General features: G+C 51.8%; 5 protein-coding genes across 5 annotated transcripts; 4 read left to right on the forward strand and 1 right to left on the reverse strand.

Moving 5' to 3' along the window:
* Positions 1-2,151: 2,151 nt before the first annotated feature.
* AYO21_06941 (hypothetical protein) lies at positions 2,152-4,521 on the forward strand (the record flags this gene model as incomplete). The annotated part of the gene is made up of 1 exon (XM_022656900.1): positions 2,152-4,521. The coding sequence occupies one exon, from the start codon at positions 2,152-2,154 to the stop codon at positions 4,519-4,521; it is 2,370 nt and encodes a 789-aa protein (XP_022510862.1).
* A 67-nt stretch (positions 4,522-4,588) lies between these two features.
* Positions 4,589-5,926, reverse strand: AYO21_06942 (hypothetical protein; the record flags this gene model as incomplete). The annotated part of the gene is made up of 3 exons (XM_022656901.1): positions 4,589-4,770; positions 4,822-5,654; positions 5,712-5,926. 3 exons carry the CDS (start codon positions 5,924-5,926, stop codon positions 4,589-4,591), a joined length of 1,230 nt encoding a protein of 409 aa, XP_022510863.1.
* An 809-nt stretch (positions 5,927-6,735) lies between these two features.
* On the forward strand, positions 6,736-8,400 carry AYO21_06943 (hypothetical protein; the record flags this gene model as incomplete). Its single annotated transcript, XM_022656902.1, has 2 exons — positions 6,736-6,924; positions 6,976-8,400. 2 exons carry the CDS (start codon positions 6,736-6,738, stop codon positions 8,398-8,400), a joined length of 1,614 nt encoding a protein of 537 aa, XP_022510864.1.
* A 723-nt stretch (positions 8,401-9,123) lies between these two features.
* On the forward strand, positions 9,124-11,140 carry AYO21_06944 (hypothetical protein; the record flags this gene model as incomplete). Its single annotated transcript, XM_022656903.1, has 3 exons — positions 9,124-9,207; positions 9,271-10,860; positions 10,910-11,140. The coding sequence occupies 3 exons, from the start codon at positions 9,124-9,126 to the stop codon at positions 11,138-11,140; spliced, it is 1,905 nt and encodes a 634-aa protein (XP_022510865.1).
* A 2,223-nt stretch (positions 11,141-13,363) lies between these two features.
* AYO21_06945 (hypothetical protein) lies at positions 13,364-16,672 on the forward strand (the record flags this gene model as incomplete). The annotated part of the gene is made up of 4 exons (XM_022656904.1): positions 13,364-13,544; positions 13,600-14,487; positions 14,540-15,135; positions 15,188-16,672. 4 exons carry the CDS (start codon positions 13,364-13,366, stop codon positions 16,670-16,672), a joined length of 3,150 nt encoding a protein of 1,049 aa, XP_022510866.1.
* Positions 16,673-17,476: the final 804 nt, after the last annotated feature.

Here is a 17,476-nt window from a genome sequence, read left to right on the forward strand (position 1 = left end):
GATCGAGGACGCTAGAACCCGTGGGTGAGAGAGAGTGGGATGGTCTGGAAGATAACGTTTGAGGGATAATCCACGATAACCCTACTGGAGTCGGAGTAAGGCAGGCGGGCGATGGGGAGGCTGATAACTCGACGTGTCCTACTGTAGGAGGGGCTGAGGAAGCGTGGGCTGTTCGAGTCTCTTTTGGAAGCAAACCCTACAGTATGGTGGGGTGGATGTTGAGCTCTCAAAGGGGGAAGAGGGGAAGAGGAAGGCCTCATCATCCTCCCGTCACCACCATCCTCTAGAAATCTTAACCTGCAATAATGAAAGAAAAAAGGACCCCGGTTCCGCCATGGCATGCCACGCCGGTGACATGGGACAGCCCTGTAGATTCATTCCTATCAATCTATCACTCTACCCACCTTTTCGCAGGCTCTCTTCGAACCTTTCTTTACCCGGCATCCCGTCTGCGACAGTGGGGACTTCCGAGCCTCTTGTGGCGTTGGCTTGTGCTGCATTTGTCCATATTGTGTACCCAGAGAACCCTTTGCTGAAAGTCTAGCAGCAAAGGGCGGAAATGCAAGAGATCCTGTCATTGCTTCTCTGTCTTGGATTCGTGGGCCGTCTCCGCCAGTCAACCCGTAGTCTCAATGTGCTCAGACGGAGCAACGATACGAACGGGCGAAGCGCAATAGCCGTGAGCCATTTCCCCTCCATCATTGATCTTTCCCCCATGTGTCTTTGAGCAGGGGAGTCGGCGAATCTTTTCGATCACCTCAGCTGGACCCGCCTGGACGCATCGAGTGTGGCTCTTGCGGCTCGCCAGTGTCAAAAGAGGCTGGGCTTCTCCAACCCGGCCTCTTCAGAGGGATGTGTTCTAGACGTCGTGAAGATCCAGCCTTAGCGATCATTCATGGTGAAATTTGTGATCTGCAGTCTCTGTGTAGGCGACACTCGCAAGGCTAAATTCTAGATGTCCTCAGCGTGACCGTGCCGGCCCGATTTTCAAGCAAACTGCATCCACAATGCCACCGGGTCAATGCGACTTCTCGATGCGTTTAAAGAAGCGGTGACAATGGCAGTCTTGGTGAACAGGGATGCCATCATGAAGCTACTGCAAGCCACCTTTCCAGAACTCCAAACCCTGGATCCCTGGTTCCCGTTACACGACAGACAGTCCTTCAGACTTCCGGAGGCAACCGTGCATTTCCACGTACTCGTGGGCTGAATAATACTTGTATATATATGGGACTGACTGTCGACTCCATCAGGGCTTGACTTTCGCCATGTTTCAGGTTAATGTGGACTGATACATCAGACGTATTTGATGTCTCCATAGCGACGGTGTATGTACTCGTATAGGCTCACGAAAATCGATAGGAATCCGTGGGAATATTCGGAGCCCGAGTCCGCGCAATGTACTGGGTACATCTGCCAAATGGACGGCTGTTTGCACCAGGAGAAAACATGTCAAATAGGGCTCTGACTGGACAGCAACAGCTGTCAATTCTGCTCGTCTTGCATCATGTTTCCCCTTCCCAGGCCTTACACCCCAACACAAACTTGCGGTGGAGAAGGGACAGGTGTCCTCAAACTCTGCTAAAGGATTCTCCAAGGCTTTGTAGCAAGCATAGACTCACATGTGAATGGAGATTTGGATTTGAGACTTGCTCACCTCTAAAGTCAGGCCCGCCCCGTATGGACCCAACGATCTTGTCATCATTACGAGGGCGTTGAACGACCGACGGCCTTCGGTATCTCTAATGCTCCCAGATCATAAAATACAATAGGATATGGACGGAAACCGCAAACCGTCTCTCTGGTCGACTAGGTCCTTGTGACCAGTACAACGCAGGTTTCTTTGCTGCTATACATGGGTTGTGCATCAAAACATCTCGTATGCACTGAAGGCAGTTGACAAGGTATGCATTTTTATGTATCGATTTGAACCCTCTGAAAGCACCGGTAGAATATGTAGAGTGGATGGACGAGCTGATTTAGGTAGTTAGTGGTTTGTCAGGGAAATGGTGAGGCTGGTGGCTGGTGCTGGTTTCCTTCACCGCCTTGGGAGATTCTGCCAGTCATACACCAAAAAAAAAGTTGCAGTCAAAACTTCGCCGTGCAGGTCATTTCGTCGACCGCAGCCACAGTCTCTAAACTTACCCTACAATGACCCGTGCTATAGACGAGGACGAATTCGTCCTCACAATTTCTGATAACGAGGAGCTGCCTGCTAGTGAGCCTGATACAGATGACTCGGATGCGTTAGAGCCCCGCACGAGTACCAAGCGGAAACGGGAAGAAAAGAACCATACCCGCAAGAACAAGAAGCAGAAGGTCAAAGGGGGAGTTCAAGACGATGATCACAATGTGCCAAGCGACAATCCGGAAAGCGACGAAGAAACAGGTGTCCAAGATGGTGCCCTCGACCCCGATTTCGAGTTTGATATCGGAATGAACCATGTGCAGGACCTCGAAGAATTCGACGGATGGGGCGAGGATAACATAATCACAAAAGAACGAGAGCAAAAGAAGAAAGGTGTCGATATTGACGCCATCATTGCTCGTCGCGCACAGAAGAAGACAACATCCATCGCGTCTAAGAAAATAAAAGAGACTTCAGAAGAGCTAGATGAGGAACAAGGGAGTGACGAGGACGACGTCGAGATCCCGAATTTTGAAGACGATGAACTTCTTGCTCCAGATACTTTCGGTGCAGATGCTCAATCTGAAGACGAGGAAGTGGATGAAGAAGAGGAGGAGGAGGAGGAGGAGGATGGCGACAGTGCTTCCGATAGCGACTCCGTGGCATCTCCCATTGCCCACCCCGACGATGATTTGGCCTCTGATCAGTCCGATGCTGAGTCGCAGACTTCTGTCTCGGACGACCCTGACGAAAAGGCCAAACGCGCTGCGTTCTTCGCTCCCGAGAACAAGCACCCCGATATCAAGTCCGCATCCTCGTTCCAGCAGTTCTCCCTATCAAGGCCTATCCTTCGGGGCTTAGCCGCGCTCTCATTCACCACCCCAACACCCATCCAAGTCCGAGCCATTCCTGTTGCCCTTCAAGGTTTGGATGTCGTTGGGTCTGCCGTGACGGGCTCGGGCAAGACTGCAGCTTTCCTCCTCCCTATCCTTGAGCGCTTACTGTACCGGCCTAGAAAAGTGCCTACAACACGAGTCGCCATCCTCATGCCAACCCGCGAACTTGCAGTCCAATGCTACAGTGTCGCCACCGCTCTAGCTCGCTTCACAGACATCACATTCGCCCAAGTCGTAGGTGGCTTCTCCCTGCGCGAACAAGAAACGATTCTGAAAAAACGACCCGACGTCGTCATCGCCACGCCAGGTAGATTTATCGACCACATGCGCAACTCGGCGAGCTTCAATGTCGAGAGCATCGAAATCCTCGTGCTGGATGAAGCCGATCGGATGCTCGAAACCGGATTTGAAGACGAGCTGAACGAGATTCTGCGGACCATCCCCAAAGGAAGGCAGACGATGCTTTTCTCCGCTACCATGACCGACAGTGTGGACAAGCTAGTAAGAGTCGGTATGAATCGCCCCATCCGTTTGTCTGTAGACGCAAAGAAGTCCACGACAGCAGGGCTCGTCCAAGAATTCGTCCGCTTGCGCCAAGGACGAGAGGGTTTACGCCTTGCTACCCTGTGCGTGCTGTGCCAGAACTTCTTCACCGAGCGCACCATAGTCTTCTTCCGTCAAAAGAAAGAAGCCCATCGTGTGCGAGTCGTCTTTGGTTTACTGGGCCTAAAGGCCGGCGAACTACATGGAAGCATGACGCAAGAACAACGCATCAGCGCAGTCAATGCGTTCCGAGACGGCAACACAACACACCTCCTCGCCACGGATCTCGCTAGTCGAGGTCTGGACATCAAAAACGTCATGACTGTCATCAACTACGAAGCACCACAGACTCATGAGATCTATCTACATCGCGTGGGTCGTACGGCAAGAGCAGGCCGCTCGGGGTGTGCTTGTACAATCGCCGCAGAACCTGATCGGAAGGTCGTCAAGGCTGCGGTGAAGAGCGCCCGACAACAAGGCGCGAAAGTTGTGTCCCGTGTCATGGATATTCAAGAGGTCGACGCTATGCATCAGCGACTCGACGACCTAGACTCGGAGATCGAAGAGATACTAAAAGAAGAGAAAGAGCAAAAACAAATTGCCGCTACCGAAGCCGAGATTAAGCGTGGAGAGAACCTCATCAAGCACGAGTCCGAAATCATGGCTCGGCCAAAGCGGACCTGGTTCGAAACTGAGAAAGAGAAGCGCGATGCCAAGAACAAGGGTCGGATGGAATTGAACGGCCCAGACGGGGTGGGAGTCGTGAAAGTGCGGACAGAGAAGAAAAGGTTGAGCAACAAAGACAAAAAGCGCCTCGACGATGCGCGTGAGAGAAAAGAGGGAAAGATGTGGAGGAAGGGAAAGGGCAGCGAGGAGGCGGTGAAGCGGATGATCAAGGACAAGGGGAAGAAGAATAAGAAGAACGGTGGAAAGGCGAAGGGGAGGAAGAGGTAAAGATTGTCGGGTGTATATATTCCTCTTGGTCGGTCTACGCCTGTGGAGATATGTTCCTTTGGTCAACTCATTTGATGCCAGCTGGTTTCAACTTGCCCTGCTTGATCAGGTCGTCTACTTTCGGGGGCAAGACGAGTCCGGTGCGATCATTCCTCCTGTAAAAGTCCGCCACGATCTGAGCGGTTTTGGTCGGTTGGTCTTCTTGTATGAAATGACCAGCCTCAGGAAAGACTTGAAGTTGGTATTTCCCTATGCACATTCAGCTGAAGACGAGAATGCATTGACTCCGGTATGGCCTACCTTGCATCTGCCCGATCATAAGCTCCTTATCAAGACGGTCCGTTCCTGCCAGGAGGAGCAACTTGCCACCCCGAGACTCCAGAAACTTCTTCGACAAGCCGACAAACCAGTCTTCCCAGAATGGTTTGGTGGCAGCCAAATCGGTGCGCCAGAACCATGTGTCTTTGGTTGTTTTGGATTCATGTAGCAGTGATGGAACAGAGACTCGCGCCGAAGTGGTGTTTCGGATCGTCCTAGATTTCGTGTGCCACTCAATGCCCGAAGCGAGAGAAGGAAAGGATTTGGGTCTCGTGGAGAGGTAGGTATCCATGCTCTTGAGAGCGTCCATAGCTGAACCCTCGACTACATCGAGCACGCCGTATGCTAATAATGCGTTGCCGAGAAGTCTCTCGTGGGCCACTTCGGTCACAACAGCACCTCCTAGACTGTGTCCGATCAAGACGATATCTGGCAAGGTTGACCACTTCATATATGCTTTGACAGCATTGACGACGAAGGCCACATCCTCCGCTAAAGTGGTCAGGCTGAGGTCTTGAGACGGTGGTGAGCCACCAGATGAAGTCGTTGTGGTGGTCTGCCCATGTCCTCGTGCGTCTAGTGAGAGAACACCAGCACTGGGGAGGATCTTTAGCAACTCTATAGTGAAGACAGCAAATGACAAGCCTGACGAGCCCGCCCCATGATGGGTGACGATGAGGGGACCCGAAGCGGTGGGAGGGGTTAGATAGACGTGGTGGTGGATTGTCTCGGATGGTGTTTTCTGGTCGAAAGCGAGGTCTTGGGCAAAGAAATCATCCCATGGAAGAGGTGCAGTACGGGATTTCTGGACGGAACTATCATGTATGTGAGCCGCCGTCTTAGTCTGGACAGAGTTGTGTCCCTCATGTTACCTTCTGGGCTTCTCGAATAGGTTCCGGCTGGGCGACGGGACGATAGTGCCTGTAGACGACGTTGAAGAGGCCGAGGAAGAAGAATCATTCGGAGATCCTGGTCTCAAAGCCGTCAAATCGTCGTCTTCTTCATCTTGCTCGTCTGCAACGGCCGGGGGCTCTGGAGGGAGATGAGACAAGCGTGCTCGTGCAAAAGATTTCTGCAGATCACTCATAACGAAATGTCGATAGTCGAGACAAGGCTGTCAATTGGTTTCAAGGGTTCGAGAGGACATCGATGAATAAGGTGTGGCTCATGCGAGTGGTTCTGACTAAACGGTGGGATGGCGAGTGAGCAGAGGGTGTGTGGCGGTGTCTTGTGATCTGCTGTGGAGGATGAGCGGGAATGAGTGCTGTTGGCTGGGCGCAGTTGCGGGAGAAACTTAAGACAGTAGCAGAGCAGCGTAGAACGATAAAGACAGGGCCATGCCGGTCAATTTGTTTCCTAGAGCGCAGCCGTTGACGCATGTGCTGCTCTGATGCACCTCACTCTCCTTCCAGCCTACCCGCTGTCATCCCGTCGACATCAATTCTTCGCATCGTAGCTCTGCTATCAAGAGGACGGGGGGTCCAGCAGCCAAATATGACGAATCACTTGCGGCAACAATTGGCCCAGAAGCGAGAGATCAAGCCGCCGATCATCCATCCACCTTAGGACCCATTGCTGTGTACGAGGTACCGAATCCCGTAATGGGGTTTTGGATGCTTTTCCATGACGTCGTGAGAATCGCTTTTTGCAGGTGACACCACCACATACACTGGCTCTCAAGCTTCACGCCCAGCTGTTTTGTTTTTTTCTCACTAATGTTCTTTTCCTCATCGTTCGATCCTAATACCTCTTTCTTCCACCGCCTTCATTCACCTCAGAGACTCGATGGAAACGTGCCTGATCACATCCAACAAATATTCACGTCTTGTGATCCTTACCTAGAGCCTCGCCAGTTGCGATCCTCCGTATAGCTTGGACTGGTCTAGATTGGTCACCATGGTTTCTCTGTGGGGGAATAGCAAGAAGGATAATGACCACGCACCTCAAGAAGAGGAAGAAGACAGCGCCGCAGCCACCACATCCCATCATCAATCCAGCGGTCCCTCAGAAGAAGCCAATGAAAGAACACGGCTATTGCCTCGCCGTGATCGAGGTCCCGGCTTTCTCAGTCCTGATGATCCTGCTGTAGGTCTTCACAAACGGCCCGACACATCAGCAAGCTAATCGTCCTCCTAGGTAACACCTTACAACCTCTTCTCGGTCAGAGCTCTACGATGGCTCGAAGTTTTCTTCTTGATGATCACCTGTCTATGGTGGACCTTACTTTTCATCTCCATCTTTGTCAGCCCTCCGCGTTTCAATTCGAGAGGCTCGGGCTTCTTCGACGTCGCCTGGACAACCCTCACTATCGGCAATATCCTGACGGCTCTCCTCTTCTTTGCCACTCCATCGACTGCTATGAGCGTTTTGAGCATGGCAATCTCTGTCATTCTGCTGATCGACATGATCATTATCCTCGCAGTACCTCGCATTAGGCTGGAAGAAGGCTGGATCGGAGTCGCTTCGGTAATATGGGCAGCCCTAATTGGCCTATACAATGTCGTCACAAATAGGACGGTCCAATGGGGAAAGGCAGAAGAAGAAGTGCGTCTTACAGGTCGTCAAGAGACCCGTCGTTCTCTTCGAGAATGGTGTGCTGTACTGACTGCCACCGTCCTTATGGCCCTGTACGTGGTTATTGTTGTCTTGCTTACGGCTGTCCTGGTGTTGCGCTCGAGGGACGCTACACTAAGGCCTCCTGGCAAGCGGTACTTGGTGGATGGTGACAAATACGCCGTCCATCTCGCTTGCGTTGGCAACCAGACCTTTGACGCAGATGGCAACGCGAAACCTACCGTCTTACTTGAGGGAGGATATATGCCTGTGGAAGACAGCTTCGAGGGATGGGTTTACGATGCATGGACGAACGGTACCATTGACCGATACTGCTACTGGGATCGACCTGGGATTGCATGGTCTGACAACGCGCCGTCTCCACACTCGGCTGGCATGTCTGCAGATGCAATTTCTGAAGCGCTGGCCATTGCAGGTGAGGAAGGCCCATGGATCTTGGTATCTGCTGGCATCGGTAGTGTCTACAGCAGAGTCTTCTCTGCTAGACATCCGCGTGATATCAGGGGGATGATGTTCATCGATGGTCTTCATGAAGATCTTCTTTATAAAGTCGGCGCACCTGGTCGTGGGTTCATCCTGTGGGGACGTGGAATCATTTCTCCGCTCGGACTCGATCGCTTGGCCGGGGCTTTGTTCAAGGGCCGTACTAAAGAGGATCGTGTGTATGGCAAGTCCTCCTACCAGGGCGGCAAGTTTATCAAGAACAAGCTGCAAGAAAACCTGGTTGCAGACTCGTTGACCAAGAACGAGGTTGTCAGCGCTCGCAATATCCAGGATCGTGGCGTTCCTCTTGTCGTCGTCACTTCTGGGGTTCACCTGAAAAGGGATAAGGATTGGGAACGAAAGCAAGAGGATTTGACAAAAGTGACAGACAAGTTGGTAGCATGGGAGATTGTGAAAGGTGCACCGTCAGAAGAAGTTTGGAGAGCAGACGAAGGACGAAAGATTCTGGAAAAGCGGCTGGGAGAATTGTACAAGGATGCATAATGAGTGTGGGGGTTCTTCCATTTGGCGTGGGCGATGCTTCGAGCTTGAGCATGTTGATACTAGCAGCGTTGCCGGTATGTCAGGGAGCACATGTATGATGGAGTTTGATTGAATTACTAGCATACGATATCCTCTGGATTGTCTCGATGAGCACGGGTCTGTACGTGTCCTTCTGATGGATGTTGACGTATCAAAGCGCGAGAAAATGTCTGTTTTGATCATTGTAAATGGCAATAGAAACGAAAATGGCAGAAACCGAAGGAATTATCACTTTGAACGCATTATACCAAGTAGATTTGTAATGCAGCCTTGCGAGTATTCGACCAGTGTTGGGAGTGGTATTTGCGCCACTACAGCCACCACAGCCACAGCCCTGCATGACGTAAGATTTGGAGCCTGGCCACAAAGCGTTTTCGGAGAAGTTGTCACTGGTTGTCCGTGATCATCTCGCATGAGGACTGAGCCAACCATCAACTTCGCCATCGAGAGCCTCGCTACCATCAGGTATACGAATTCTTCGAGGCTACTTCGACCTTTTGCGTTTGTTTTCTTTGTTGTCCTTTATTTCACCTCACCTCATACTTGCCCTCACTCACGCTGGGGTTGTTCTCTGTCCCTCATATATCTCCCACGGGACTTTGATCATCTGCTCTTTGCCCTACATCCGCTAGACTTGACTCGCCCTCCCTCTGTCCTCGCGCGGACGCCCCGCACCCTTCAACCATGTTGTTACGATTCGAGTCGAAATGGGGCCAGTTCCGACTGAACGTCGAGCCTACCGAACATTTCTCATCCCTGACTTCCCTGGTAACTCCAATCCCGTGTGCCTGAGGGAAACCTTGAATTCGCTAATATGATGGGCGTTTCCAGATCCTTGACCACCTTCCCCCGAATACCGACGCCTCTTCAATAGTCCTTAGCAACAAGCCCGTCAGCTCGAAACCCGACCCAAGTCGAGAGCGACGTCTCGTCGACCTCCCCGGGGTAGAACTGCGCCAGGTTGGACTCAAACATGGAGATAAGTTGTATGTCGGGTTTTCTGAACATGACACCATACCCAACGGTCACACCAACGGTGATGTCGCATCTGCCCCTCGACGCTTGAACGGCACCATCGCATTACCAGAGCCTGCGGCTCCTGTAACCGCTCCGACAATTACCTCTCCGACACTTGTTAAAAATCCATGGGAAGTTGTGCAACAATCTGCCTTGGACGACAGGTTAGACAAGCTGGATGGAAAGATTTCAAGACCCAGAGACCTTAAGATGTGTCGACATGGGCCAAAAGGCATGTGTGATTATTGCCAGCCTCTAGAACCCTACGACAAGAAATACCTCGACGAGAAGAAAATAAAGCATCTATCCTTCCACAGCTATCTGCGCAAAATCAACTCCGCCACGAATAAGCCCGAATTGAAGAGCTCGTACATGCCCCCGCTTTCTGAACCTTACTATCGAGTGAAGAAGGACTGCCCGTCTGGCCATCCTCCCTGGCCCGAAGGAATATGTACGAAATGTCAACCGAGCGCTATCACATTACAGCCACAAGAGTTTCGAATGGTGGACCATGTTGAATTTTCCTCGGCAGATATGGTGGACAAACTGATCGATTTCTGGAGAAAATCAGGCGCTCAACGGCTGGGGTTTTTGTATGGTCGATACGAAGAATACACAGAAGTCCCCTTGGGTGTGAAGGCTGTGGTTGAAGCCATCTACGAACCACCTCAAATGTGCGAAGTTGACGGGCTCACACTGCTCGAATGGCCGAATGAAAAGGATGTCGATGACGTTGCCCGCCTTTGTGGACTCGAACGGGTGGGAGTCATTTTCACCGATCTACTGGCCCCTGAAGAAGGAGAGGGTCAAGCTGTTTGCAAGCGACACATCGACTCGTATTTTCTTTCATCTCTGGAGATTGCCTTTGCGGCTCGGCTCCAATCTCAATATCCAAAGCCTTCGAAATGGAGCGAGACGGGCCGGTTCGGTTCAAATTTCGTAACATGCGTTGTCACCGGAGATGAGGACGAAAGTATCACGATCCGAGCTTACCAGGCATCAAATGCCGCTGTCGAGATGGTTCGCGCAGACATTGTGGAACCTTCGGCAGATCCTTCGGTGATGTTGGTCCAGTCCGAAGACGATCAAGGCCCGAACGGGAGAACTCGATACATACCTGAAGTTTTCTACCGTCGTTTCAATGAGTATGGTGCAAATGTGCAAGAGAATGCTAAGCCCAGCTTCCCCGTGGAATATTTGTTGGTGTCCTTGACAGCGGGAATGCCCATCAAGCCGAACCCTCTGTTCAAGAACGGCAAGTTTCCAGTTGAGAATCGGGAAGCTGTGGCCGAGGGCCAGGATCCAGCGGACGTGGCTAAACAACTGCGCTCGTCACAATCGATCGACGCAGTTTCCGACTTCCACCTCTTGTGCTTTTTGCACGGTATGGGTGTATTCAGCAAGGTAAGTTGACTCTCTTGGAGACGAGACATGTATTTGACCGTCATTATAGGAAGAAGAACAGATCCTATGCCGAGTGGCAACCACGCATGACCAGGTGGACGCGATCCATTTGACGGAATCACCAGGATGGGGGACCTTGTTGGCGATACTCGAAACATATGGTGAGCGGCCCTTGAAGCGTCCGTGGCGTTTGCAGACAGAGGATGAATCTTTCGACCCTGGCAGCCCGTCAGAAAGTCTGGCTAAGCGATTCAAACAGGCGGCTAGTCTTGACCACTGAGGACCAGAATTGAGAGCCCGAGGCCGACGAAAACATCAGAGTCCGATTATGTCACAATTCCAGCAGCATTAGCAGTTCTTTGCATAGCAGAAGGGGGGCGGCGTGTCCAGGTATCAGTCAATGACCCTTACGGTGGGAGCTGCATGGGATGGTGGTTGGATTTGTACAACTAAACCGATATGCCCGATAGCTAGTGGACGATGTGAATGACAAAAAGAGTACGGGTACCGGTGGAGAAACATGTCAATCTGAAAGAAGCCACTACCAAAGGAGATGATGCCCGTTTGGATCAACATGCAGAATTCAAGGGTACGCGCGGATGGGCCACCAGGGCTAGAGGGGGATGGGCCCCTGTGTGCTGATCGACAGAGGTCGAGTTAATGATCGACACAGGCAAGGCCCGGACGAGGTGAACAGACACATTTCCCGGGAGCATTTCTCCAGTGGGAGCAGCGTGCTAGACTTCTATTCCCTGGATAACATAAGTCAGCTGCGCCCATCAATTGAATGCTCTGAGGGGGAGTTGTCGTGAATGAGTATCCACCGTCGATGAGTCTTTTTTTTAACCTCGTGCCTCGTAACCGCCAGTGACGTGTACTTGTTGAAATGATGGAGGGATGACGAAGTGATGATGGCCAAGAAAGTAAAACAGTGATCATCTGCCTTGTTCTGCTTTGCTGGAGAGAGGGAATTGTGGTACGACAAATGATGGGCGGTTTCTAGAAGGCTGATGGAAGCCTGACACGGTCAATAAAAGAGGGGTGCCTGGATGAGGGAGGCAGGGAGGTCATGACTGCGCAATGGTTCCCAGCCACACCAGCTGAAGAATGAGAAAGACGGTCAAGGCAGCTAAGAAAAGGTAAGCTCAATGGCGGGGATGATGAGAAGAAACTGGATACCTTCTGTGCATACCAGGTAAGTAGGCTGACATAGCTGGCAGCATATTTGTATGGTCAGTTATGGTGTAGGCACCCAAGTAGGCACCTTAGGACGTCCCGGAGGCACCCACGATAGACGGGAGGAGCACAGGTCACTTGCCCCTAAGGATGGATGGCACCCAGATGGGATGGGATGGGATGGGACGATGGGCAAGGGAGGGAAACAAGTCGTAGTGGACCTTGAAGGAGGGTGAGCATTGGTGACTGGCGCACTTGGTCACTGGAGGACCCCTAACTCTACTTAGAAGGGCCTGCCGTTTTGTCTATCGCCCGCTAACCTATTGGCCCTCAACTGCACCCCCCAGCATGCCCACATCAGGCCCTAATTGGCTCTCGTGGGCATGCATTGGCCTGCTCCGCACTTCGATTGCACCTTCGCTCGCGCTTCTCTTCGGCTTCCCTTGCGCTTCCTTTTTCCTTCCATAGCAGATCCACCCCCATTGTCAGACCCAATTGCGTCTTGTGCTTTGTGCCACCAGGCCAACTAATCCTCGGGGAGGGTTCGCCCTAAGCCTGTGAGGGCTCGGCCTCTCGATTTCGCTCTCTGTCGCCCCCAGCGAAGCCAACTCGCAAGTGTCTACCACTACTACTACACTTATCCACTCCTGCTACCACTTGCCCTGACCTCCTGCGACCAGAACCAAGCTCGAATCCCTCCCTCTCCCATTTGCCTGCACAAACCCTCACTGCTCCCAGTCCTCTGTTCCTCAATTCTTCGATCGGATCTCCGCCAGGTCAACTTTCACCATCTCATCGGAGAGCTGTCTGTGTTTCGCCTGTCTGCAGCTTCAGTCACTTTCCCCGGCGGCGTCTGCGACTACCCGAAGACTCGAAAAACTTGACAGCTGCGACCTGCCACCCACTCGCAGCTTGCCTTACCATCCTCCCATCCACACTCCCCGATTCTCGACGGCATCGAATCAGCGCAGCCTGAGCGTGTATGACTCGTCTCATATCGGCCCTGGTAACCTCGTCGAGCTCCTGAGCCAAAGTTTGTCTCTTTCCGCCTGACCGCAAGTGAGGAGAGTACTTTTACTCTCCCACTCATTCGAGGACCACCCGTCTTCTCGCGCGCAATGGGCCTACAATAAGCGTACATCGTCCTCGAGTTGTCTGTCAGATTTATTGTAAATTTGTCTGGAGTTTCATAACGTCACCGGAGGAGGAAACGGCAAAATCGAGGTCTCACAAATCGTCCCGACGGCCGTTTGATCGCATTATGGGCCCGTGAACCCTCTTGAAGCGACGGTCTCTTCTCCTTGCCATTCAAACCATCGCTGACGCCATGGACCCTTCCGCCTGTCGAGTCATATACATTGACGAAAGATTCAACACCGAAAGATGGATTTCTCGGGAGGGGCTGTCTCCTAGCACGCCCGCAAGAGCAGATTCGCAGGTGGAATTCTCGGACCTGCCCCTCGACTTGCAGACCAACGTCAATGCCTTTTTGACTGTATTCAACCAAGGTAAGTAGAGCTGCCTGTTTTGAGCTCCGACCGCGACTGACGCCGAGATATCAAGTGTACGTATGCAGTTCTGGTAGGGCATTTTCCACAAAACTCTCCGAACTTCACGACCAGGTCAAGCTCGATTGTACTCCGATACTTGCCTGCTTTGACGTCGGCTCCGAGTCAAAGCGTGAGCATACCAAAGCGAGACCCAGATTCTTTCCCTCCTCCGATTCTCCATTACCATCCCCAAGCTTGCTTAGGAAGGAAATCACCTTCTCCTCTGAGTCCGACGAGTCATACGGCCTTCAACTGCTGTCCCGCATAGCATCCGATCTCCAAGTTGACGAGGGTGTCAAGCTGATAATACCGGTGGCGATTGTGCAACCCAAACGGAATGATTCCCACGATCAGGCTCTGGAGACAGAGCCTCAACCCGAGGTCTCTCGGGCACCATTTGGCCCTGAGTCCAAACCCGTTGCGATCGAAGACAAGTCGGATATCATCGACGCGCAGTTAATGTTACAGTGCCTGGATGCTGGAGCGCTCGATGTTGTGAAGAGTCCATTGGACAAAGCCGGGATCATGGGTCTGACGGTCCACGCCTACCGGATATACAAGAACGCAAAAAAGGAGCAAGCAGGTTTCATGGCCATGGCTCGGAGGAATCGCAAGCAATCATGGGTCGGTATGGAAGAAGAGAAACCCTATGCTTATCTTCGCGAAGCCATGGTGAAAAAGTTACTCAAGGGGATTTGCGAACCGCAAAATATCATCGAGGATTACCAGCATCGTGACTTGTATGTGCAGGAGTCCCGGAAAGAGGCCGTCGCCCAAGCTGTCGGCCGTTGGGACTTTTCTGGCCATGACTTTACAGAGGATGAACTCGTCTACGCTGGCTATTTTATGCTGGATCATTGTCTTCAGATGGAGGAGTGTGAGCAGTGGAGCATGAATCAACGTGAGTTCCATCGTCGACTGATATCGTTGCACCTCGCTGACCCATGAAACAGGCGACCTACTTCACTTTATGCAAGGGTGCCGTGTAGCATACAATTCGTTTGTCCTTTATCACAACTTCAGGCACGCTGTCGATGTCTTGCAATCAGTTTTCTACTTCCTCCTCCAAATAGGCACTCTACCACCTTATCCTGCAGGTGCCGAACCATCACCTTTTGCAGACAAGAAGTCACCAATAGCACGACTTTTAGGGCCCTTCGAAGCACTCACCCTTTTGGTCTCGGCCATTGGTCACGATGTTGGCCATCCTGGCGTCAACAACATGTTTCTGGTCAAGTTGAATGCGCCTCTTGCGCAATTGTACAACGATCAGTCGGTTCTCGAGGCCTTTCACTGTGCGGCTTACTCTCAAATTCTTCGGCGACATTGGAACACTGCATTCCAGGATAAGGCTCTTCGGAGACTGATGATCAGCACCATTCTCGCCACAGATATGGGGATCCATTCCGACTACATGCAACAACTGGGCAATTTGCAGGAGAAAATCCATGAAAGCGGAGCGACTGATGGATGGTCACCAAAGGACATCGACTGGGCGCGGACTTTGGCTTGTGGGCTATTGATTAAATGCGCTGACATCAGCAATGTGGTATGTTCACATCATCTCATGTCTGATCCATTCCTCCTACTGACAGTGCCAGGCTCGACCATGGTTGGTGGCCGAAAAATGGACCCATCTACTTCAGAAGGAGTTTGCGCATCAAGGAGAGATGGAGCAAGCCGTGGGAATGGAGACGACACTCTTTGGCGGCCCTCCTGAATTGGGAAATATGCTGAAGCTTGCTAATGGCCAGATCGGCTTCATGACCATCTTTGCACATCCGCTTTTCGCCAACGTTGCTGACATAATTCCTGCCATGCGGTTCGCTGCCGACGAGATCCTGACCAACAAAGGAGTTTGGTTTACAAGAGCCGAGCATGAAAAGAAACTCCAGCTTGTCATGAAGGGAACTGGGCCTGGTGATGGAGGTTCAATAAGTCCCAGGACCCAAAGTCCTGTCGGCCGACTGCAGGACCATGGAAAAGAGAAACATCTGCCGGTGTCTCCACTCCGAGACGGTAATCATTCGCCAGAGAAGCCGCGCTCGGAATCTGGACGTGGCCGACAGGGTAGTAACACCACACCACAAGACAGTACTCATCGGTTGTCATTAGCAGATGCTGCAGGGATAGCCGTCTCAACCACCCGTGACCGATCTGCCTCGAAATCTAAACAGAATTTGAATGCGGCTGATCAGGAATGGGCCAGCTCAGCCCTTGTCAACGGTGAACATATCCCGGCGCAACTTACGCTGGATACCACTCACAGAGAAGAGAGGAATGGCACCACTTCCAGCAATACTCCGCGGCTAGCCTCATTATCAAATGACACCACAGAACCTATACAACCCTTCAACGATCCAAGAAGGGATAATGCGGTATCAATGCGCGCAGGAACAGAGGCTATCCCCCAGGAAGCTTTGGAGGGAAATAACGCCTCAGAAGCAGAAAATATGCAAAAATTCAATTTTGCGACCTCGAAAAAGGACGAGCCAGTACGAACCTACGATCCCCAACGTCAATACAATCCTTCACATCCCGGCCTTCGTGCCAGCGCCCCAGCAAGCGACGTCGAATCTAAGCAGCCTAAAATTGAATCGATCAATACGTCACCGACCGCCAGGTCGCCTCAAAGCGACAACACCACGAGTGGCATCCTGAGAGGTGGTGGCGGTGGTGAGGGGCACATTTTGACCCCTAGCGGAAGCACTGAAGCTACAAGCTACACTTCAGACAAAAGCGAAGAACTGACGAGGCTTCGAAACAGTCTCCAAGCCATACGCAACCGGGCAGTAAGTGCACCGATGCACTCAGGAAGTCCGGTACTGAGACCCAGTTTTAGCATGGGCAGTAACAGCGCAACCAGCAGAGAGAGCAGCAAATATGATATTCATACGACCATCTTGAGTAATGGAGACGTGGAAGATGCAAGCGCCAAAGACAGGAAAGCCAGTACCAAGACTATGGGCAGGAGAAGGAGCAGACTAAAACTGGGGCTCGCATTCTGGAAGAGAAACCGAAGCGAGAAGAGCATCGAGGGCGAGATGTTCAGACCAGATAGTCAGGGAAGCGGAGGCAGAGGATGAAAGCAGTCAAGAGCTGGGAGAGGTTTGATTTACAGCGTTGCGAGTGGCATTTAGTCTGGATCTTGTGAGTTGATTGGGAGGGTTTGTCTGTCAAAACGCGGGTCTTATGGGAGGTTATGGGAGTTTGGGGGGTCCGAGGAGTTTCGAGCTCTTTGCTGCTTGGGGGGGCTATTTTGGGTGCCACAGATTTGAACTTGATTCACGAACGGGATGGACGATTCTGAGCATGAAGGGGGGAATGCGCATGGTCGCTTCTTATGATGTAACTCATGGGAGGAGAACAAAGGGTTGTGACAGGCATGAAGAAAACGGGGTATGAAAAAGGTCCCCAGTGGAAAAGGGGAGGCCAGCGGCGACGCTGAGTCTGGGACCGAGCTTGGACGATCTGAAACCGACAATGCCATTGATACCTATGGTACGGGTATAGACAGTGTACGATGATCGAGTTGTTCGCTTCCAGGACTAATATGAGTTTTGACAGATGAGATAGAAAAAGGACCTCTCGTCTCTCTCGTCCCTCTCGTTTCAAACACGAATGACCGAAAAATGACCTCAATCCCTTGCCACTTTTGTATTAAGCAGGAGTTGATAAAGTGGTGGTGGGTCACTATAGACTGTTTGTGTGTGTGTGTGTGTGTGTGTGTGTGTGTGTGTGTGTGTGTGTGTGTGTGTGGGTGGGAAAGAGATAAGATGTAAGGTGGAAGAGAAGCCCTCAACGGAGACTGTCTCTTAGACACCTGTCCGAGCCCACGACAACAGAATAAAACTCCGACAGCCTTCTGCTACTAAAAAAACAATAGAAGA

The sequence above is a fragment of the Fonsecaea monophora genome, assembly GCF_001642475.1.
Source record: "Fonsecaea monophora strain CBS 269.37 chromosome Unknown Scaff50, whole genome shotgun sequence".
Classification (NCBI taxonomy): Eukaryota; Fungi; Ascomycota; class Eurotiomycetes; order Chaetothyriales; family Herpotrichiellaceae; genus Fonsecaea; species Fonsecaea monophora.